Source organism: Oncorhynchus keta, chromosome 20 (genome assembly GCF_023373465.1).
Source record: "Oncorhynchus keta strain PuntledgeMale-10-30-2019 chromosome 20, Oket_V2, whole genome shotgun sequence".
In the NCBI taxonomy this organism is placed as follows: Eukaryota; Metazoa; Chordata; class Actinopteri; order Salmoniformes; family Salmonidae; genus Oncorhynchus; species Oncorhynchus keta.
In genome coordinates, this window is record NC_068440.1 from 47,122,683 (window position 1) to 47,147,682 (window position 25,000).

Genomic DNA, 25,000 nt, shown 5'->3' on the forward strand with positions numbered 1-25,000 from the left:
TCAGTATGGCCTATATCGTCATTGGGAGAGGGGGGTCAGTGCATGGGACTTGTTAGAGTATTGGTTGATCTAGGATCCTCGGAAAATAGGTTGTATCTCCACGTTTAGTTGGTTCCAGTGTTCAGAACCGGGTCTGAGCCTCCGGGATGTAGATCTTAATGGTTGTGGTCGTTCTAGGGTGGGATAGCTAGCTATATCTCTATATTTAGGCTGTCCCAGGCGTCGGGTCGGTTCTGTTCACTGGGATAAAGGGCTGTATCTCCATGTTCAGAGCCGGGTCTGAGCCTCTGGGATGTAAATCTCGATGCTGTCGGCGCTCTCCGTGGCTGAGTTCTGTCTGAAGGAAGAGGACCTCTTGGTCTGGAGCAGTCTCCTGCGTGCCTCAGTCCTCTGTCTGTCCCCCAGGTCTAAGGACTTCTCCCGGATAGGCACGGCCCGTCCCACACCCCCGCTACGGGCCATCACCAGCACCCCTCCGCCTCCTCCTACCCCTCGTTCCACTGAGAGGTCGTTGACACTGTCGGCACGGAGACTGCCGCTCACCCCCCCAGCTGGCTTCTTTGGTAGTGGGGGAGGAAGCTTCTTGTCATCCTGAGGGGGAAGAGGGGGATGAGAGGAAGAGGGGGGTGAGAGGAGGGGGGATGAGGGGAAGAGGGGGATGAGGGGAGGGGGATGAGGAGAAGAGGGATGAGGGGAGGTGGGATGAGGGGAAGAGGGGGATGAGGGGGATGAGGAGAAGAGGGATGAGGGGAAGAGGGGAAGGGGGATGAGTGGAAGAGGGGGATGAGGGGAAGAGGGGGATGAGAGGAGGGGGATGAGGGGGAAGAGGGGGATGAGGGGAGGGGGATGAGGAGAAGAGGGATGAGGGGAGGTGGGATGAGGGGAAGAGGGGATGAGGGGGATGAGGAGAAGAGGGATGAGGGGAAGAGGGGAAGGGGGATGAGTGGAAGAGGGGGATGAGGGGAAGAGGGGGATGAGAGGAGGGGGATGAGAGGAAGAGGGGGATGAGGGTGGACATTATGGAAGGACGGAGCAGGGATAATGAGGGAGATGAGGGAGAATGAGGGAAAGGGTTGAGTGAGAAAATGATTAAGATCCAATAGAAGATTGTAGGACGGACAGACAGACAGACGGACGGACGGACGGACGGACGGACGGACGGACGGACAGACAGACAGACAGACAGACAGACAGACAGACAGACAGACAGACAGACAGACAGACAGACAGAGCGACAGACAGACAGACAGACAGACAGACAGACAGACAGACAGACAGACAGACGGACGGACGGACGGACGGACGGACGGACGGACGGACGGACGGGACGGACGGGCGGGCGGGCGGGCGGGCGGACGGGCGGGCGGGCGGGCGGGCGGCGCGGCGGACGGACGGACGGACGGACAGACGGACAGACGACAGACAGACAGACAGACAGACAGACAGACAGACAGACAGACAGACAGAGACGGACGGACGGACGGACGGACGGACGGCGGCGGGCGGGCGGGCGGGCGGGCGGGCGGGCGGGCGGACGGACGGACGGACGGACGGACGGACGGACGGACGGACGGACGGACGGACGGACAGACAGACAGACAGACAGACAGACAGACAGACACACAGACAGACAGACAGACAGACAGACAGACAGACAGACAGACAGACAGACAGACAGACAGACAGACAGACAGACAGACAGACAGACAGACAGACAGACAGACAGACAGAAACCATTAAACAATACAAAGGGAAAAAGAAAAAGAATATTATATATTATATAGACCAAATAAAGACATTATATATATATATATATTATATAGACCAAATAAAGACATTATTATATATATATATATTATATAGACCAAATAAAGACATTATATATATATATATATTATATAGACCAAATAAAGACATTATATATATATATATATTATATAGACCAAATAAAGACATTATATATATATATATATTATATAGACCAAATAAAGACATTATATATATATATATATTATATAGACCAAATAAAGACATTATATATATATATATATTATATAGACCAAATAAAGACATTATATATATATATATATTATATAGACCAAATAAAGACATTATATATATATATTATATAGACCAAATAAAGACATTATATATATATATATATATTATATAGACCAAATAAAGACATTATATATATATATTATATAGACCAAATAAAGACATTATATATATATATATATTATATAGACCAAATAAAGACATTATATATATATATATATTATATAGACCAAATAAAGACATGATATATATATATATATTATATAGACCAAATAAAGACACCAGTATCAGGATGTGAAGGAAGAACAGAGGAAGAACAATAGTTCATAGTTGCTAGTTTAGAACTTCCGGTCTCTCCTAAAAACAATATATCAGATGTAATAAACAACACAGTGCATTTCGTTACGTTTTACTCATCCATCTACACACAATACAATATAATGACTAAGAAAAAAATATTTGTCATTTTTTTTTAAACAATTTGTTGTTTTTTTTGTTTTACTGAAATACCTTATTTACATAACTATTCAGACCCTTTGCTATGAGACTTGACATTGAGCTCAGATGCATCCTGTTTCCATCGATCATCCTTGAGATGTTTCTACAACTTGATTAGAGTCCACCTGTGTGTTAAATACAATTGATTGGACATGATTTGGAAAGGCACACACCTGTCTATATGAGGTCCCACAGTTGACAGTGCATGTCAGAGCAAATACCAAGCCATGAGGTCGAAGGAATTGTCAGTAGAGCTCCGAGACAGGATTGTGACGAGGTACAGACCTGGGGAAGGGTACCAAAACTATTTCTACAGCATTGAAGGTCCCCAAGAACACAGTGGCCTCCATCATTCTTAAATGGAAGAATTTTAAGACACTTCCTAGAGTCAGCCGCCGGGCCAAATTGAGCACTCGGGGGAGAAGGACCTTGGCCAGGGAGATGACCAAGAACCCGATGGTCAATCTGACAGAGCTCCAGAGTTCCTCTGTGGAGATGGAGAACCTTCCAGAAGGACAACCATCTCTGCAGCACTCCACCAATCAGGCCTTTACAGAAGAGTGGCCAGAAGGAAGGCACATGACAGCCCACTTGGAGTTTGCCAAAAGGCACCTAAGGGACTCAGACCATGAGAAACAAGATTCTCTGGTCTGATGAAACAAAGATTGAACTCTTTGGCCTGAATGCCAAGCGTCACGTCTGGAGGAAACCTGGCACCATCCCTACGGTGAAGCATTGTGGTGGCAGCATCATGCTGTGGGGATGTTGTCAGTGGCAGGGACTGGGAGACTAGTCGGGAAAGAGGGAAAGATGAACAGAGAAAAGTACAGAGAGATACTTGAGACAAATCTACTCAGGACCTCAGACTGGGGTGAAGGTTCACCTTCCAACAGGACAACGACCCTAAGCACACAGCCAAGACAACGCAGGAGTGGCTTCGGGACAAGTCTTTGAATGTCTTTAAGTGGTCCATCCAGAGCCCAGACTTGAACCTGATCGAACATCTCTGGAGAGAAAATAGCTGTGCAGCAACGCTCCCCATCAAACCTGACAGAGCTTGAGAGGATCTACAGAGAAGAATGGGAGAAACTCCTCAAATAGAGGTGTGCCAAGCTTGTAGCGTCAAACCCAAGAAGACTCGAGGCTGTAATCGCTGCCAAAGGTGCTTCAACAAAGTACTGAGTAAAGGGTCTGAATACTTATCTAAATGTAATATTTAATTATTATAAAACATTTTTTCTACATTTGCAAAAAATTCTAATAACCTGTTTTTGGTTTGTCATTATTTGTTATTATGTGTAGATTTGAGGGGGAAAATGTAATAAATGTTATAGTAAGGCTGTAACGTAACAAAATGTGGAAAAAGTCAAGGGGTCTGAATACTTTCTGAATGCACTGCATTTTAGAAGTATTGCCATAAAGCTTGGAAACAACACTCAGTCATTTTAACTCAAACAGGCTCAGCTCCTTTCTTTCAGAACTAACACAAAGCTTTAGAGCTCAATGCCATTTCGGCTCAAAGCCTCTCTCCTCAATTTCTTATGACGTTGTGCAGTTTCACAGCCAGGGCTTGCTCGCGGGGGCAGCAGCACCATCTGTGCCACTCTCTGACACACCGCCATCTTGACACTCTGGGGAATGACCCAGGATCAGGAGGCAGCAGGGTCAAGCCGACACCCCAGCTCTCACCTTCTTGTCTGGGGGAAGCCTCCAGCCGGAGTCCTTGAGCCTCTGGAGGTGCTGGAACTTGACCCTGACGTCTTCCATGTTGAGCTGGAGCAGGTCCCAGAGCCCGGAAAGGTCCTGAGAGGTGGGCTGGGGGTATGCTGAGGGGTCCTGGAGGGGTGAGGGGTGGAGGGAAGGGTAATTTTTAAAAAATTCATAAGTAGGGTGGGAATCATGAGAACCAGTTAGGAGAAAACTGTGAATAAACTGTAGAATAAATGGCCATAGTTAGGGCTATGAGTCCTTCATAGGTAGACAGAGGACACAGACACTCCCTAACCATAACCCCTAACCATAACCCCTAACCCCTAACCATAACCCCTAACCCCTAACCCCAATTGTAACCCTTAACCTAAACCTAACCCCTAACCCCAATTGTAACCCTTAACCTAAACCTAACCCCTAACCATAACCCCTAACCCCTAACCCCAATTGTAACCCTTAACCTAAACCTAACCCCTAACCCCAATTGTAACCCTTAACCTAAACCTAACCCCTAACCCCAATTGTAACCCTTAACCTAAACCTAACCCCTAAACCCAATTGTAACCCTTAACCTAAACCTAATCCCTAACCCCAATTGTAACCCTTAACCTAAACCTAACCCCTAACCCCAATTGTAACCCTTAACCTAAACCTAACCCCTAACCCCAATTGTAACCCCTAACCATAACCCCTAACCCCTAACCCCAATTGTAACCCTTAACCTAAACCTAACCCCTAAACCTAACCCCTAACCCCAATTGTAACCCTTAACCTAAACCTAAGCCCTAACCCCTAACCATAACCCCTAACCCCTAACCCCTAACCCCAATTGTAACCCTTAACCTAAACCTAACCCCTAAGCCCTAACCCCTAACCCCAATTGTAACCCTTAACCTAAACCTAACCCATAACCCCTAACCCCTAACCATAACCCCTAACCCCTAACCCCTAACCCCAATTGTAACCCTTAACCTAAACCTAACCCCTAACCCCTAACCCCTAACTATAACCCGTAACCCCTAACCATAACCCCTAACCCCTAACCCATAACCCCCCCTAACCCCTAACCCCTAACCCCTAAGCCCTAACCCTAAGCCCTAAGCCCTAAGCCCTAAGCCCTAACCCCTAACCCCTAAGCCCTAAACCCTAACCCCTAACCCCAATTGTAACCCTTAACCTAAACCTAACCCCTAAGCCCTAACCCCTAACCATAACCCCTAACCCCTAACCCCAATTGTAACCCTTAACCTAAACCTAACCCCTAAGCCCTAACCCCTAACCCCAATTGTAACCCTTAACCTAAACCTAACCCATAACCCCTAACCCCTAACCATAACCCCTAACCATAACCCCTAACCCTTAACCCCAATTGTAACCCTTAACCTAAACCTAAGCCTTAACCCCTAACCCCAATTGTAACCCTTAACCTAACCATAACCCCTAACCCCTAACCCCTAACCATAACCCCTAACCATAACCCCTAACCCATAACCCCTAACCCCTAACCATAACCCCTAACCATAACCCCTAACCCCTAACCATAACCCCTAACCATAACCCCTAACCATAACCCCTAACCCCTAAGCCCTAAGCCCTAAGCCCTAACCCCTAACCATAACCCCTAACCCCTAACCATAACCCCTAACCCCTAAGCCTAAAATAGGCTTTTTCCTTGAAGGGAGATGTTCCTGCTTGTATGAGTTTTTTCCCCCTTGGACTTCTGGTCCCCACAAGGATAGCAAAACCAAAAATACACACACACACACACACACACACACACACACACACACACACACACACACACCACGCTTTGCTGGCACAGACGGAAGAACTGCTGGACCTTCTGAGACATGAGCATCTGGGCACTGCCCACCGCGTTACGGATCAGCTCCAGGACTGGACAGGAAATACACAGGAAACAGGAAGAGGGGGAGTCAGTACACAGGAAGTAGAAAGTAAAACGTGTGTAATTTGTGAGCTGAGGTTTAAACCAGTCCGTATTTCCTATAACTTAGTCCTCTTTCTGACACTCGCCACCCGTCATCCAACGTCTCCCCCCCACCCCTCCTTCCCCTTTCCTCACCCTCCTCCGGCAGCTCGTTCTCCTCCGCCTCTCTCTCCATGTTCTGACACCATCCCTCCATCCTCTCCACCTCCATCTGAAGGAGGCGTAGGAAAAACTCTCCGTCTCTCAGACAGGGCGAGGCGCGACCAGAGTCAGGCAGACTCCGAGGGCCCCCCTCCAGCGAGGGCTGGGGTGTACCTGTCCAGCCTCCACGGTCTGCAGCGAGGGGTAGGGGGGAGTGGGCCCGCGGGGGCAGCGGTGGGATCTGGTGGTTGTCTGTAGTGTAACCATCCTGGACATAGTCTTCTCTGTAGGTCCACTGGCCCTGGGTGTGCACCTAGAGACAACCAGTAGCAACAACCCGTTATGCTAGTCGATAAGCTAAGGCTTAGCTCAACATTAAACAACCAGTTATGCTAGTTGACAAGCTAAGGCTTAGCTCAACATAAAACAACCAGTTATGCTAGTTGACAAGCTAAGGCTTAGCTCAACATAAAACAACCAGTTATGCTAGTTGACAAGCTAAGGCTTAGCTCAACATAAAACAACCAGTTATGCTAGTTGACAAGCTAAGGCTTAGCTCAACATTAAACAACCAGTTATGCTAGTTGACAAGCTAAGGCTTAGCTCAACATAAAACAACCAGTTATGCTAGTTGACAAGCTAAGGCTTAGCTCAACATAAAACAACCAGTTATGCTAGTTGACAAGCTAAGGCTTAGCTCAACATAAAACAACCAGTTATGCTAGTTGACAAGCTAAGGCTTAGCTCAACATAAAACAACCAGTTATGCTAGTTGATAAGCTAAGGCTTAGCTCAACATAAAACAACCAGTTATGCTAGTTGATAAGCTAAGGCTTAGCTCAACATAAAACAACCAGTTATGCTAGTTGACAAGCTAAGGCTTAGCTCAACATAAAACAACTCAACACAGGAAGTTTGTGACTTAAGCTCCCAAAAATAATAAAAGGGTTTAATTCAAAGCAAGTCAAGTTAGTTTGATGGAGAGGATACTTTTAAGTGAAGATTCTAACTTTCTGTTGATAAACTTCTTCGATATAGGGGGCGCTCTTTTAATTTTTGGATAAAAAAACGTTCCCTTTTTAAACAAGATATTTTGTCACGAAAAGATGCTCGACTATGCATATAATTGACTTCTTTGGAAAGAAAACACGCCGTCGTTTCCAAAACTGCAAAGATATTATCTGTGAGTGCCACAGAACTGATGCTACAGGCGAAACCAAGATGAAATTTCAAACAGGAAATGCCCCAGATTCTGAAAGCGCTGTGTTCCAATGTCTCCTTATATGGCTAAGAATGCGCCAGGAATGAGCCTGCACTTTCTGTCGTTTCCCCAAGGTGTCTGCAGCATTGTGACGTATTTGTAGGCATATCATTGGAAGATTGACCATAAGAGACTACATTTACCAGGTGTCCTCCGTCGAAATTATTGCGTAATCTCCAGCTGCGTGTATTTCTCCATTTGCTTCAGAGGAGAAACCCAACTGCCACGAATGATTTATCATCGAATAGATATGTGAAAAACACATTGAGGATTGATTCTAAACAATGTTTGCCATGTTTCTGTCGATATTATGGAGTTAATTTGGAAAAAAGTTTGGCGTTGTAATGACTGAATATTCGGGGTTTTTTCTTAGCCAAACGTGATGAACAAAACGGAGCGATTTCTCCTACACAAATAATCTTTTTGGAAGAACTGAACATTTGCTAACTGAGAGTCTCGTCATTGAAAACATCCGAAGTTCTTCAAAGGTAAATTATTTTATTTGAATGCTTTTCTTGTTTTTGTGAAAATGTTGCCTGCTGAATGCTAGGCTTAATGCTATGCTAGCTATCAATACTCTTACACAAATGCTTGTGTAGCTATGGTTGAAAAGCATATTTTGAAAATCTGAGATGACAGTGTTGTTAACAAAAGGCTAAGCTTGTGAGTGAATATATTTCTTTCATTTCATTTGCGATTTTCATGAATAGTTAGCGTTGCGTTATGGTAATGAGTTTGAGGCTATGATTACGCTCCCGATACGGGATTGCTCGACGCAAGAAGTTAATAGGAAGAAGTGGAGTGATTATCTTTATGGAATGAGGATGAAGTGGAAGCACAGTTGAAGTTGGAAGTTAACGTCCACTTAGTTTGGAGTCGTTAAAACTTGTTTTTCAACCACTCCACAAATGTCTTGTTTACAAACTGTAGTTTTGCCAGGTCGGTTAGGACATCTACTTTGTGCATGACACAAGTCATTTCTCCAACAATTGTTTACAGACAGATTATTTCACTTATAATTCACTGTATCACAATTCCAGTGTGTCAGAAGTTTACATACACTAAGTTGACTGTTCCTTTAAACAGCTTGGAAAATTCCAGAAAATGATGTCACGGCTTTAGAAGCTTCTGATAGGCTAATTGACATCATGTGAGTCAATTGGAGGTGTACCTGTGGATGTATTTCAAGGCCTACCTTCAAACTCAGTGATTCTGAAAATCAAAAGAAAGCAGCCAAGACCTCAGATTTTTTTTAAATAGACTGGTTCATCCTTGGGAGAAACACCATGGGACCACGCAGCCGTCATACCGCTCAGGAAGGAGATGCGTTCTGTCTCCTAGAGATGAACGTAATTTGGTGCGAAAAGTGCAAATCAATCCCAGAAAAACAGCAAAGGACCTTGTGAAGATGCTGGAGGAAACAGGTACAAAACTATTTATATCCAGAGTAAAACAAGTCCTATATCGGCATAACCTGAAAGGCCGCTCAGCAAGGAAGAAGCCACTTCTCCAAAACCACCATAAAAAAGCCAGACTACAGATTGCAACTGCACATGGGGACAAAGATCATACTTTTTGGAGAAATGTCCTCTGGTCTGATGAAACAAAAATAGAATTGTTTGGCCATAATGACCATTTTTACGTTTGGAGGAAAAAGGGGGAGGCTTGCAAGCGAAGAACACCATCCCAACCGTGAAGCACGGTGGTGGCAGCATCATGTTGTGGGGGTGCTTTGCTGCAGGAGGGACTGGTGCACTTCACAAAATATATCCATCATGAGGTAAGAAAGTTACGTGGATATATTGAAGCAACAGCTCAAGACATCAGTCAGGAAGTTAAAGCTTGGTCGCAAATGGGTCTTCCAAATGGACAATGACCCCAAGCATACTTCCAAAGTTGTGGCAAAATGGCTTAAGGACAACAAAGTCAAGGTATTGGAGTGACCATCACGAAGCCCTGACCTCAATCTAATAGAACCTTTGTGGGCAGAACTGAAATAGTGTGTGCGAGCAAGGAGGCCTACAAACCTGACTCAGTTACACCAGCTCTGTCAGGTGGAATGGGCCAAAATTCATCCAACTTATTGTGGGAAGCTTGTGGAAGGCTACCTGAAATGTTTGACCCAAGTGAAACAATTTAAAGACAATGCTACCAAATACTAATGGAGTGTATGTAAACTTCTGACCCACTGGGAATGTGATGAAATAAATAATTGTCTCTACTATTATTCTGACATTTCACATCTTAAAATAAAGTGGTGATCCTAACTGACCTAAAACAGGGAATTTTTACTGGGATTAAATGTCAGGAATTGTGAAAAAACTGAGTTAAAATGTTTTTGGCTAAAGGTGTATGTAATCCTCTGACTTCAACTGTCGATAAGTCCTTTAATGATGTACTGAAGTCCCAATGGGGATGAAGAGGACAGGAAGTAGATAAGTCCTTTAATGATGTACTGAAGTCCCAATGGGGATGAAGAGGACAGGAAGTAGATAAGTCCTTTAATGATGTACTGAAGTCCCAATGGGGATGAAGAGGACAGGAAGTAGATAAGTTCTTTATTGATGTACTGAAGTCCCAAATGGGGATGAAGAGGACAGGAAGTAGATAAGTCCTTTAATGATGTACTGAAGTCCCAATGGGGATGAAGAGGACAGGAAGTAGATAAGTTCTTTATTGATGTACTGAAGTCCCAAATGGGGATGAAGAGGACAGGAAGTAGATAAGTCCTTTAATGATGTACTGAAGTCCCAAATGGGGATGAAGAGGACAGGAAGTAGATAAGTCCTTTAATGATGTACTGAAGTCCCAATGGGGATGAAGAGGACAGGAAGTAGATAAGTCCTTTAATGATGTACTGAAGTCCCAATGGGGATGAAGAGGACAGGAAGTAGATAAGTCCTTTAATGATGTACTGAAGTCCCAATGGGGATGAAGAGGACAGGAAGTAGATAAGTTCTTTAGTGATGTACTGAAGTCCCAAATGGGGATGAAGAGGACAGGAAGTAGATAAGTCCTTTATTGATGTACTGAAGTCCCAATGGGGATGAAGAGGACAGGAAGTAGATAAGTCCTTTAATGATGTACTGAAGTCCCAATGGGGATCAGGAAGTAGATAAGTCCAATGAAGTCCCAATGGGGATGAAGAGGACAGGAAGTAGATAAGTCCTTTAATGATGTACTGAAGTCCCAATGGGGATGAAGAGGACAGGAAGTAGATAAGTCCTTTAATGATGTACTGAAGTCCCAATGGGGATGAAGAGGACAGGAAGTAGATAAGTCCTTTAATGATGTACTGAAGTCCCAAATGGGGATGAAGAGGACAGGAAGTAGATAAGTCCTTTAATGATGTACTGAAGTCCCAATGGGGATGAAGAGGACAGGAAGTAGATAAGTCCTTTAATGATGTACTGAAGTCCCAATGGGGATGAAGAGGACAGGAAGTAGATAAGTCCTTTAATGATGTACTGAAGTCCCAATGGGGATGAAGAGGACAGGAAGTAGATAAGTCCTTTAATGATGTACTGAAGTCCCAATGGGGATGAAGAGGACAGGAAGTAGAGAGTCCTTTAATGATGTACTGAAGTCCCAAATGGGGATAAGTCCTTTAATGATGTACTGAAGTCCCAATGGGGATGAAGAGGACAGGAAGTAGATAAGTCCTTTAATGATGTACTGAAGTCCCAATGGGGATGAAGAGGACAGGAAGTAGATAAGTCCTTTAATGATGTACTGAAGTCCCAATGGGGATGAAGAGGACAGGAAGTAGATAAGTCCTTTAATGATGTACTGAAGTCCCAAATGGGGATGAAGAGGACAGGAAGTAGATAAGTTCTTTAATGATGTACTGAAGTCCCAATGGGGATGAAGAGGACAGGAAGTAGATAAGTCCTTTAATGATGTACTGAAGTCCCAATGGGGATGAAGAGGACAGGAAGTAGATAAGTCCTTTATTGATGTACTGAAGTCCCAATGAGGATGAAGAGGACAGGAAGTAGATAAGTCCTTTAATGATGTACTGAAGTCCCAATGGGGATGAAGAGGACAGGAAGTAGATAAGTCCTTTAATGATGTACTGAAGTCCCAATGGGGATGAAGAGGACAGGAAGTAGATAAGTCCTTTAATGATGTACTGAAGTCCCAATGAGGATGAAGAGGACAGGAAGTAGATAAGTTCTTTGAAAATAATAAACATAAAGCAGCCAAACTGGCGTTCCATATTATCCTCATGCAGGAGCTAGAGATGCTAACTACTACTAACTGCTACTAACTTACTGCTAACAAACATACTAACTAAATGAATACCTGCTAATAAACTAACCAACTAACTAACTCATGAATGAACTAACTAACAGCTAACTAACTAACTGCTTACTAACTAACTAACTAAATAAATACCTGCTAATAAACTAACCAACTCACTAACTCATTAATGAACTAACTAACTAAATAAATACCTGCTTACTAACGACCTAACTAACTAACTAACAAACTAACTAACTGCTAACAAACAAACAAACAAACAAACTAACTAACTAACTGCTAACTAACTAACTAACTAATGAAACAAATACCTGCAAATAAATGAACTAACTAACCAACTAACTAACTAACTGCTAAAAAACAAACAAACTAACTAACTGCTAACAAACAAACAAACTCACTAACTTCGAACTAACTCACTCACTCACTCACTCACTCACTCACTCACTCACTCACTCACTCACTCACTCACTCACTCACTCACTAACTGCTAACTAACTAAATAAATACTTGCTAATAAACTAACCAACTAACCAACTACGTAACTAACCAAATGCTATCCAACTAACTTACTAACTAACTGCTAACTTATCAACTAGCTAATTTACTTACCAACAAAATAACTAACTAACTAACTAACTAACTAACTAACTAACTAACTAACCCCACCACTGACCGTGCGGTGGTACTCTGCGTACTGGTCGGCTGACTCTGGCTCTGAGGAGTGTCTCTGGAAGGAGCAGCCAAACTGGGGACTCTTATCCTGGGTAGGAACAGCGAAGGTGAGGCCTGGGTAACCCCCCTCTGGATCCAGGTCTGCCTGGACGCCGGCCGTCACGCTGTTGGAGCGCTTGAACCGAGCACGCCTGGGAGGAGAGGAGGGGAAGGAGGGGAGGAGAGGGAGACAGAGACAGAGTCAGAGAGAGAGATAGAGACAGAGACAGAGACAGAGAGACAGAGAGAGAGACAGAGACAGAGACAGAGAGAGAGAGAGAGACAGAGACAGAGACAGAGACAGAGAGACAGAGAGAGAGAGAGCGTGAGAGCGAGAGAGAGGGAGAGAGAGACAGAGACAGAGAGAGAGAGGGAGACAGAGAGAGAGAGGGAGACAGAGACAGAGATAGAGATAGAGACAGAGACAGAGAGAGAGAGAGAGACAGAGACAGAGAGAGAGACCATATTAGAGAGACATATTTCCCCCAGATCACACAGATCCACAAAGAATTCGAAAACATATCCAATTTTGAAAAACTCCCATATCTACTGGGTGAAATTCCACAGTGTGCCATCACAGCAGCAAGATTTGTGACCTGTTGCCACGAGAAAAGGGCAACCAGTGAAGAACAAACACCATTGTAAATACAACCCATATTTATGCTTATTTATTTTATCTTGTGTCCTTTAACTATTTTATTCGTACATTGTATATATATATATAATATGACATTTGTAATGTCTTTACTGTTTTGAAACTGTTGTATGTGTAATGTTTACTGTTAATTTTTGTTGTTTTTCACTTTATATATTCACTTTGTATGTTGTCTACCTCACTTGCTTTGGCAATGTTAACACATGTTTCCCATGCCAATAAAGCCCTTGAATTGAATTGAATTGAATTGAGAAACAGAGAGACAGAGAGACAGAGAGACAGAGACACAGACAGAGACAGAGACAGAGAGACAGAGAGACAGAGAGACAGAGAGACAGAGACAGAGACAGTGAGACAGAGAGAGAAGAGATGAAGGCCGTGAGGAAGACTATACCACTCCTCTTTTAGACTTGGTGTAAAAAAATGTGTTAACCTTTAATGTGTGTTATTAAGCTGTAATTATAGCAGTACCTCTTGTCTTCCTCCACCTGCACTCCTATAGAGTGAACCTCTCTCAGAGCCTTGCTCTCCACGTCCGAGTCTGTCAGGGTCCCCGGGCTGTCCACCTGACACACACACACACACACACACACACACACACACACACACACACACACACACACACACACACACACACACACACACACACACACACACACACACACACACACACACACACACACACACACACACACACACAGGGTCAAAGGTCAGATCAAACAAACAACAAACAGGAACATGGGAATAAATCTCTATAAATCAAAATGAAACGTAAAAAAAGCCCTCAAACCTGTACAGCGATAGAAGGCCTCCAATTCCTTCCTCTTCCCTCCGTCTTGTTCTCCTCCTGTCCTCCTCTTCCTCCTCCTCCTCCCATCTTACTCAGCACCATACTGTTCTGTGGGAGGGAGGCAGACTTCCACAGACTCCCCCCTGCCCGCCTCATATCCCTCTCTCCTCTCTCCCTTCCCCTGGGCCCCTCCAGGAGACTATCCGCGGAGCCACTATGTTTGACTCTGATGGGTCCTTGTCCTCCTCCTCCATAGGGCATCATCTCACGCCCGCCCCGGAGGACCCCGTCCAGACTCTCGGCTGAGTTGGAGTGCTGGCGGGAGCGGCCTTGTCCTGGTCCTGTGTAGTATCCTCCTTCCCTGGATCCCCTGGAGGTCTGACCAGACACCACAACTACAGAGACAGAGACAGACAGGAGATACATGATGTAGTTGGACTGGATCCCCTGGAGGTCTGACCAGACACACAGGCAGAGTTGCTAAGAACAAGCCATATCTCACACTGTCCGATGAAAATAAAAGATTAAGATGGGCAAAAGAACACAGACACTGGACAGAGGAACTCTGCCTAGACGGCCAGCATCCCGGAGTCACCTCTTCACTGTTGACGTTGAGACTGGACAGAGGAACTCTGCCTCGAAGGCCAGCATCCCGGAGTCGCCTCTTCACTGTTGACGTTGAGACTGGACAGAGGAACTCTGCCTAGAAGGCCAGTATCCCGGAGTCGCCTCTTCACTGTTGACGTTGAGACTGGACAGAGGAACTCTGCCTAGAAGGCCAGTATCCCGGAGTCACCTCTTCACTGTTGACGTTGAGAATGGACAGAGGAACTCTGCCTAGAAGGCCAGTATCCCGGAGTCACCTCTTCACTGTTGACGTTGAGACTGGACAGAGGAACTCTGCCTAGAAGGCCAGTATCCCGGAGTCACCTCTTCACTGTTGACGTTGAGAATGGACAGAGGAACTCTGCCTAGAAGGCCAGCATCCCGGAGTCGCCTCTTCACTGTTGACGTTGAGACTGGTGTTTTGCGGGAACTATTTAATGAAGCTGCCAGTTGAGGACTTGTGAGGCACCTGTTTCTCAAACTAGACATTCTAATGTACTTGTCCTCTTGCTCAGTTGTGCACCGGGGCCTCCCAATCCTCTTTCTATTCTGGTTAGAGCCAGTTTGTGCTGTTCTGTGAAGGGAGTAGTACACAACGTTGTATGAGATCTTCAGTTTCTTGGCAATTTCTCACATGGAATAGCCTTCATTTCTCAGAACAAGAATAGACTGACGAGTTTCAGAAGAAAAGTCTTTGTTTCTAGACATTTTGAGCCTGTAATCGAACCCACAAATGCTGATGCTCCAGATACTCAACTCGTCTAAAGAAGGCCAGTTGTATTGATTCTTTAAACAGCATAACAGTTTTCAGCTGTGCCAAAATAATTGCAAAAATGTTTTCTAATGATCAATTAGCCTTTTAAAATGATAAACGTGGATTAGCTAACACAACGTGCCATTGGAACACAGGAGTGATGGTTGCTGATAATGGGCCTCTGTACATCTATGTAGATATTCCTTAAGAAAATCAGCCATTTCCAGCTACAATAGTCATTGTCTACACTGTATTTCTGATCAATTTGATGTTATTTTAATGGACAAAAAAAATTTCTAAGTGACCCCGACCTTTTGAACGGCAGTGTGTATATATATATATACGTATTATATATTTTTTTTACCCCTTTTTCCAATTGATAGTCTTGTTCCATCGCTGCTACGAACTCAGGAGAGGCGAAGGTCGAGAGCTGTGCGTCCTACGAAACACAACCCAACCAAGCCGTACTGCTTCTTGACACACTTAACCCGGAAGCCAGTCGCACCAATGTGTCAGAGGAAACACCGTACACCTGGTCAGCATGCATGCGCCTGGCCGGCCTTGGAGTCGCTAGAGCGTGATGGGACAAGAAAAACATCCCTGCCGGCCAAACCCTCCCCTAACCCGGACGACGCTGGGCCGGCCAAACCCTCCCCTAACCCGGACGACGCTGAGCCGGCCAAACCCTCCCCTAACCCGGACACGCAGGGCCGGCCAAACCCTCCCCTAACCCGGACGACGCTGGGCCGGCCAAACCCTCCCCTAACCCGGACACGCAGGGCCGGCCAAACCCTCCCCTAACCCGGACGACGCTGGGCCGGCCAAACCCTCCCCTAACCCGGACGACGCTGGGCCGGCCAAACCCTCCCCTAACCCGGACGACGCTGGGCCAATTGTGTGCCGCCCCATGGGTCCCCTGGTCGCGGACAGCGGAGACAGAGCCTGAACTTAAATCAGGATCTCTAGTGGCACAGCTAGTACTGGACTAGGACTGCGATGCAGTGTCTTAGACCACTGTGCCACTCGGGAGGCCTCAATCCTCCACAAGCGAATTCACTCATCCAAATCTCACTCATCCAAATCTCACTCAACCAAATCTCACTCAACCAAATCTCACTCATCCAAAATGTTATGAATTTATGCAAAAGGTGCATTTAGACTTAGTTGATTTACCATCAGTGATTCCCAGGTCGACGGAGTGGCTATGGTGTTGCCTGGGTCGTCCCAGGGCAGGCTGGCCTGTGTTCTGGAAGTAGGTATCCTGGGTAGACTCTGTACTACTCTGAGCCCTCACAGAGATGATAGGCTTGGACATACGAGGAGGGAGTGGGGGAGGGCCACCCTTACGGTATGGGAAAACTGGAGAGAGAGAGAAGGGAGGGGGAGGAGGGAGATGGAGAGGAAGATGAAGGGTTAGAGAGAGAGATATGAGAGGGAAGGAGAGAGAGAGAGAGGGTGAGAGAGGGAGGGAGAGATGGAGAGGGAGGGAGGGAGGGAGGGAGGGAGGGAGGGAGGGAGGGAGGGAGGGAGGGAGGGAGGGAGGGAGGGAGGGAGGGAGGGAGGGAGGGAGGGAGGGAGGGAGGGGGGGAGAGAGAGGGAGAGATAGAGAGGGAGAGATAGAGAGGGAGGGAGAGGGAGAGGGAGAGAGAGATGGAGGGAGGGAGGGAGGGAGGGAGGAGGGAGAGAGAGGAAGGGAGGGAGGGAGGGGAGGGAGGGAGGGAGAGATAGAGAGGGAGAGATAGAGGGAGGGAGAGGGAGAGGGAGAGGGAGAGAGAGATGGAGAGGGAGGGAGGGAGGGAGGGAGGGAGAGAGAGGGAGAGATAGAGAGGGAGAGATAGAGAGGGAGGGAGAGGGAGAGAGAGAGAGGGAGAGGGAGGAGAGAGAGAGAGAGAGGGAGGGAGACAGTGGGAGAAGGAGAGGGAGATAGAGAGGGAGATGGAGGAAGATGGAGGAAGATAGGGAGAGAGGAAGAATATAGTTACTATCTGAATCTAATCATTGTAGAATGATACCAAAATCAAGGGTATGAAAAGAGAGAGAAGGGAGGAGAAGGATGAACAAAAAGTGAAGGAAGAATAGAGACAGAGAGAAGAAAGAGATTGTTATCACTGCCATTTGAAATACCAGCTGCTAAAATACATCCTCCATTTTAGAGACAGAAGCCAATGTGGTGTGGTGCATGTTGTGAGGAGAGAGAGACCGATACAGACAGAGGGAGAGAGAGATAGAGATAGAGAGAGAGAGAGAGAGAGAGAGAGAGAGAGAGAGAGAGAGAGAGAGAGAGAGAGAGAGAGAGAGAGAGAGAGAGAGAGAGAGAGAGAGAGAGAGAGAGAGAGAGAGACAGAGACAGAGACAGAGAGAGAGAGAGAGAGAGAGAGAGAGAGACAGAGAGACAGAGAGAGACAGTGAGAGAGTGTGTCCTTTAACCATTTATACATTGTTAAAACACTGTATATATATATATATAATATGACATTTGTAATGTCTTTACTGTTTTGAAACTTCTGTATGTGTAATGTTTACTGTTAAGTTTTGTTGTTTTTCACTTTATATATTCACTTTGTATGTTGTCTACCTCACTTGCTTTGGCAATGTTAACACATGTTTCCCATGCCAATAAAGCCCTTGAATTGAATTGAATTGAATTGAGAGAGACAGAGAGAGAGAGAGAGAGAGAGAGAGAGAGAGACAGAGAGAGACAGAGAGAGACAGAGAGAGAGAGAGAGAGAGAGAGAGAGAGAGAGAGAGAGAGAGAGAGAGAGAGAGAGAGAGAGAGAGAGAGAGAGAGACAGAGAGAGAGACAGAGAGACAGAGAGAGGGAGAGAGAATAAATGAGAAAGCTGTCAGTATCTTCCTCTGAATACAGTATGTCTGTTCCTCTGAGCTAACTGTACTATTTTCTTAAGAAGATAAAGCCATTTCCTGTGAGGAATATTGAAATGAGGAACCTCAAGCACACACAGTCAGTGGATACAGACACACAGTCAGTGGATACAGACACACAGTGGATACAGACACACAGTCAGTGGATACAGACACACAGTCAGTGGATACAGACACACAGTCAGTGGATACAGACACACAGTCAGTGGATACAGACACACAGTCAGTGGATACAGACAAACAGTGGATACAGACACACAGTCAGTGGATACAGACACACAGTCAGTGGATACAGACACACAGTCAGTGGATACAGACACACAGTCAGTGGATACAGACACACAGTGGATACAGACACACAGTGGATACAGACACACAGTCAGTGGATACAGACACACAGTCAGTGGATACAGACACACAGTCAGTGGATACAGACACACAGTCAGTGGATACAGACACACAGTCAGTGGATACAGACACACAGTGGATACAGACACACAGTCAGTGGATACAGACACACAGTCAGTGGATACAGACACACAGTCAGTGGATACAGACACACAGTCAGTGGATACAGACACACAGTCAGTGGATACAGACACACAGTCAGTGGATACAGACACACAGTCAGTGGATACAGACACACAGTCAGTAGATACAGACACACAGTCAGTGGATACAGACACACAGTCAGTGGATACAGACACACAGTCAGTGGATACAGACACACAGTCAGTGGATACAGACACACAGTCAGTGGATACAGACACACAGTCAGTGGATACAGACACACAGTGGATACAGACACACAGTCAGTGGATACAGACACACAGTCAGTGGATACAGACACACAGTCAGTGGATACAGACACACAGTCAGTGGATACAGACACACAGTCAGTGGATACAGACACACAGTCAGTGGATACAGACACACAGTCAGTGGATACAGACACACAGTCAGTGGATACAGACACACAGTCAGTGGATACAGACACACAGTCAGTGGATACAGACACACAGTGGATACAGACACACAGTCAGTGGATACAGACACACAGTCAGTGGATACAGACACACAGTCAGTGGATACAGACACACAGTCAGTGGATACAGACACACAGTCAGTGGATACAGATACACAGTGGATACAGACACACAGTCAGTGGATACAGACACACAGTCAGTGGATACAGACACACAGTCAGTGGATACAGATACACAGTGGATACAGACACACAGTCAGTGGATACAGACACACAGTCAGTGGATACAGACACACAGTGGATACAGACACACAGTCAGTGGATACAGACACACAGTCAGTGGATACAGACACACAGTCAGTGGATACAGACACACAGTCAGTGGATACAGACACACAGTCAGTGGATACAGACACACAGTCAGTGGATACAGACACACAGTGGATACAGACACACAGTCAGTGGATACAGACACACAGTCAGTGGATACAGACACACAGTCAGTGGATACAGACACACAGTCAGTGGATACAGACACACAGTCAGTGGATACAGACACACAGTCAGTGGATACAGACACACAGTCAGTGGATACAGACACACAGTCAGTGGATACAGACACACAGTCAGTGGATACAGACACACAGTCAGTGGATACAGACACACAGTCAGTGGATACAGACACACAGTCAGTGGATACAGACACACAGTCAGTGGATACAGACACACAGTCAGTGGATACAGACACACAGTGTATACAGACACACAGTCAGTGGATACAGACACACAGTGGATACAGACACGCAGTCAGTGGATACAGACACACAGTCAGTGGATACAGACAGTGAGTGTGAGTGAGTGTGTGTGTTGTGAGTGAGTGAGTGAGTGAGTGTGTGTTGTGAGTGAGTGAGTGTGTGTGGTGTGAGTGAGTGAGTGTGTTGTGAGTGAGTGGGTGTGTGTTGTGAGTGTGTGAGTGAGTGTGTGAGTGAGTGTGTGTGTTGTGAGTGTGTGTTGTGAGTGAGTGAGTGAGTGAGTTTGTGTGTTGTGAGTGTGTGTTGTGAGTGAGTGAGTGAGTGAGTGTATTTGACTCTTCACAGCAGCTTTGATAAATCTCTGGGGGATTTTCAGGTCTAAGACAGAAAATATGAGCTCTGTAAAGTACTGATGATACTGGAGAGAGACACACACACACACACGCACGCACGCACGCACGCACGCACGCACGCACGCACACACACACACACACACACACACACACACACACACACACACACACACACACACACACACAGACACACACACACACACACACAGTAGATTCGACAGAAAATACGATTGAACGACAGAGAAAGAGAACAAAGGGAAAAACGGAAAGAGATCATATGAGAAGAACGAAGAAGAGAATTAAAGGAAATGAAATAGAGAGAACTCTGAGGAGAGTTAAAGAGAGTGAGAGATAAAGGGAAAGAGAGAGGGAGAGATACAAGAAGGAGAGACAGAGATAAAGTTAAAGAGTGAGAGATGTTTGGCCCTGTCCGGGGGTGTCCTCGGACGGGGCCACAGTGTCTCCTGACCCCTCCTGTCTCAGCCTCCAGTATTTATGCTGCAGTAGTTTATGTGTCGGGGGGCTAGGGTCAGTTTGTTATTTCTGGAGTACTTCTCCTGTCCTATTCGGTGTCCTGTGAGAATTTAAGTGTGCTCTCTCTAATTCTCTCTTTCTCTCTTTCTTTCTCTCGGAGGACCTGAGCCCTAGGACCATGCCTCAGGACTACCTGGCATGATGACTCCTTGTTGTCCCCAGTCCAGCTGGCCGTGCTGCTGCTCCAGTTTCAACTGTTCTGCATTATTATTATTGGACCATGCTGGTCATTTATGAACATTTGAACATCTTGGCCATGTTCTGTTATAATCTCCACCCGGCACAGCCAGAAGAGGACTGGTCACCTTACATAGCCTGGTTCCTCTCTAGGTTTCTTCCTAGGTTTTGGCCGTTCTAGGGAGTTTTTCCTAGCCACCGTGCTTCTACACCTGCATTGCTTGCTGTTTGGGGTTTTAGGCTGGGTTTCTGTACAGCACTTTGAGATATCAGCTGATGTACGAAGGGCTATATAAATACATTTGATTTTGATTTGATTTGAAAGAGAGAGGGAGAGACTGAGATTTTGGTTACTGGCCCAATGCTTTTGGATACTGGCCCAATGCTTTCGGTTACTGGCACAATGCTTTCGGTTACTGGCCCAATGCTCTAACCACTAGGCTACCTGCCACCCCAGGAGATAAAGTTAGAGAGGGAGAGATAAAGAGAAGGAGAGAGGGAGAGATAAGGGAAGGGGAGAGGGAGAGATAAAGGGAAGGAGAGAAGGAGAGATAAAGGGAAGGAGAGAGGGAGAGATAAAGGGAAGGAGAGAGGGAGAGATAAGGGAAGGAGAGAAGGAGAGATAAGGGAAGGAGAGAGGGAGAGATAAGGGAAGGAGAGAGGGAGAGATAAAGGGAAGGAGAGAGGGAGAAATAAAGGGAAGGGGAGAGGGAGAAATAAAGGGAAGGGGAGAGGGAGATATAAGGGAAGGAGAGAAGGAGAGATAAGGGAAGGAGAGAGGGAGAGATAAAGGGAAGGAGAGAGGGAGAGATAAAGGGAAGGGGAGAGGGAGATATAAGGGAAGGAGAGAAGGAGAGATAAAGGAAGGAGAGAGGGAGAGATAAGGGAAGGAGAGAAGGAGAGATAAAGGGAAGGAGAGAGGGAGAGATAAGGGAAGGAAAGAAGGAGAGATAAAGGGAGAGCAGGAGATCAGCTGGAGACAGTGAGTAATGATGATAATAATAAACATTCCAGTCATCGTTATGGAGACAGAGGAGAGAGAGATTAAACCAGGGAGGGAGATAGAGAGAGGGAAATGGAGAGATAGACAAATGGAGAGAGGGAGATAGAGAGAGGGAGATGGGGAGATAGGGAGATAGAGAGAGGGAGATGGGGAGATAGGGAGATAGAGAGAGGGAGATAGGGAGATAGGGAGAGAGGGAGATAGAGAGATAGAGATAGGGAGAGGGAGATGGAGAAATAGAGAGAGGGAGATGGAGAAATGGAGAGAGGGAGATAGAGAGATAGAGAGAGGGAGATAGGGAGATAGAGAGAGGGAGAAATGGAGAGAGGGAGATAGAGAGATAGAGAGAGGGAGATAGAGAGATAGGGAGAGGGAGATGGAGAAATGGAGAGAGGGAGATAGGGAGATAGAGAGAGGGAGATAGGGAGATAGGGAGATAGGGAGAGGGAGATGGAGATGGAGAAATGGAGAAATGGAGATAGGGAGATAGAGAGAGGGAGATAGGGAGATAGGGAGAGAGGGAGATAGAGAGATAGAGATAGGGAGAGGGAGATGGAGAAATAGAGAGAGGGAGATGGAGAAATGGAGAGAGGGAGAGAGGATAAAGAGAACAGAGACTAGCCCAGCAGTGTGTTTGGGAACAATCCTATTATGATGATTTGTAATTTCCTGACCTGAAGACTTGAGTCCTAATTCTTTGGATCTAAAGCGCTAACACAGATGGGTTTGATACCCGGTACCACACACACAAACTCACTGGCCCCTCCCTTGATGCTACCCTGGGGTCCCGATATGGAGAAGACGGACAGGCAGTCATCGTCTTGGGAACAGCCGGCCTGGATGGCGCGGACGTAACTATGGGAACGGGTCCGGAAGCATCCAGGTAGATCCAAGGCTTCCACCGCTTGACTCTCAATCTCTCCAAACATGGTCTCACACACCGCCTCAAACTGACGATTCAGAGAGTCACCCAGCTACAGGAGAGAGAGAGAAAGAAAGAAAGACAGAGAGAAAGAGAGAGAGAGAAGGAGAAAGAGAGAGAGAGGAGGAGAAAGAGAGAGCGATGAGAAAGAGAGAGAGAGAAGGAGAAAAGAGAGAGGAGAGAGAGAAAGAGAGAGAGAGGAGAATGAGAGAGAGATGAGAAAGAGAGAGAGAGAGAAGGAGAAAAGAGAGAGGAGAATGAGAGAGAGAGATAAAAGAAAACCTTCCATAACAAAGCCATCACCTACAGAGAGATGAACCTGGAGAAGAGTCCCCTAAGCAAGCTGGTCCTGGGGCTCTGTTCACAAACACAAACACACCCTACAGAGCCCCAGGACAGCAACACAATTAGACCCAACCAAATCATGACAAAACAAAAAGAAAACAAAAAGATAATTGCTTGAAACTTTGGAAACAATTTACAAAAAACCCCAGAGCAAACTAGAATGCTATTTGGCCCTAAACAGAGAGTACACAGTGGCAGAATACCTGACCACTGTGACTGACCAAAACTTAAGGAAAGCTTTGACTGTGTACAGACTCAGTGTGCATAGCTTTGCTATTGAGAAAGGCCACAGTAGGTAGACAGAGAGAGAGAGAGGAGAGAGAGAGAGAGAGAGAGAGAGAGAGAGAGAGAGAGAGAGAGAGAGAGAGAGAGAGAGAGAGAGAGAGAGAGAGAGAGAGAGAGAGAGAGAGAGAGAGAGAGAGAGAGAGAGAGAGAGGAGAGAGACAGAGACAGAGACAGAGACAGAGACAGAGACAGAGACAGGGAGGAGAGAGAGAGAGAAAGAGAGAAAGAGAGAAAGAGAGAGAGAGAGAGAGAGAGAGAGAGAGAGAGAGAGAGGAGAGAGAGGAGAGGAGAGGAGGAGAGAGACAGAGAGAGAGAGAGAGAGAGAGAGAGAGAGAGAGACAGAGAGAGAGAGAGAGAGAGGAGAGAGAGAGGAGAGAGAGGGAGAGAGAGAGAGAAAGAGGAGAGAGAGAGAGAGAGAGAGAGAGGAGAGGAGAGGAGAGGGAGGAGAGGAGAGAGAGAGAGAGAGGAGAGAGGAGAGGGAGAAAGAGAGGAGAGAAAGAGGAGAGGAGAGGAGATGAGAGGAGAGGAGGGAGAGGAGAGGAGAGGAGAGGAGAGGAGAGAGACAGAGACAGAGACAGAGACAGAGACAGAGACAGAGACAGAGAGAGGAGAGTAGAGAGACAGAGACAGCGAGAGAGGAGAGGAGAGGAGAGGAGAGGAGAGAGACAGAGACAGAGACAGAGACAGAGACAGAGACAGAGACAGAGGAGAGGAGAGGAGAGAGAGAGACAGAGACAGAGAGAGGAGAGGAGAGGAGAGGAGAGGAGAGGAGAGGAGAGGAGAGAGACAGAGACAGAGAAGAGAGAGAGAGAGAGAGAGAGAGAGAGAGAGAGAGAGTGGTTCTGTTTGTATGTCAGTGGAGGCTCCTCAGAGGAGGAAGGGAGGACCTTCAGGCCCACCAGTGTAAATGCTAAACTGCTTGCTATGCACTGTGTGATTGTACACATGGATTGGATTGTATTCTGGGTTTACTAACTCGTTATTTCTAGTTTGTTTATTAAAACTTCTTGTAGCTAGGGGGCAGTATTTTCATTTTTTGAAATATAACGTTCCCAAAGTAAACAGGACAAGATGCTAGAATATAATACGCATATAATTTGACAGTTTATATAATATAATATAATATATATGTCTATAATTGACAGCTCTTTTCGGTCATAAGAGATGGCAGCAGCAACATTATTAGCTACAAACAAATAAGCTACAAACAAAAAACAAACAGAATAACAATAGAACCAGTAAAACGGTTACATATTACATTGAAAGGTCTTACCTGTGAGCTGGTTAAAGAACGAGTGTAGCTCCGGGAGCGGGCGTGACTTTTGGGCTTGGTTCGGCTGTTAGCATAGGGAAGAGTAGAATC

The 25,000-nt window shown here is 46.0% G+C and overlaps 2 protein-coding genes across 2 annotated transcripts in view; one reads left to right on the forward strand and one right to left on the reverse strand.

The window, feature by feature from the left end:
• Positions 1 to 25,000, forward strand: part of LOC118375543 (tissue alpha-L-fucosidase-like) — a 91,486-nt gene that overhangs the window by 51,293 nt on the left and 15,193 nt on the right. The window lies entirely within an intron of this gene.
• LOC118375544 (disks large-associated protein 3-like) overlaps positions 37 to 25,000 on the reverse strand; it is a 337,380-nt gene continuing 312,416 nt past the window's right edge. The window contains exons 5-14 of the mRNA XM_052473078.1: positions 24,911 to 25,000; positions 22,843 to 23,059; positions 16,572 to 16,757; positions 14,039 to 14,433; positions 13,720 to 13,814; positions 12,556 to 12,745; positions 6,350 to 6,668; positions 6,071 to 6,162; positions 4,246 to 4,392; positions 37 to 591 (exon numbers count right to left, since the gene is read on the reverse strand). The exon at positions 24,911 to 25,000 is cut by the window's right edge and continues 22 nt beyond it. Coding sequence (XP_052329038.1) covers positions 268 to 591; positions 4,246 to 4,392; positions 6,071 to 6,162; positions 6,350 to 6,668; positions 12,556 to 12,745; positions 13,720 to 13,814; positions 14,039 to 14,433; positions 16,572 to 16,757; positions 22,843 to 23,059; positions 24,911 to 25,000 — 2,055 coding nt within the window. The 3' untranslated portion in view covers positions 37 to 267. The remainder of the gene's footprint in view (positions 592 to 4,245; positions 4,393 to 6,070; positions 6,163 to 6,349; positions 6,669 to 12,555; positions 12,746 to 13,719; positions 13,815 to 14,038; positions 14,434 to 16,571; positions 16,758 to 22,842; positions 23,060 to 24,910) is intronic.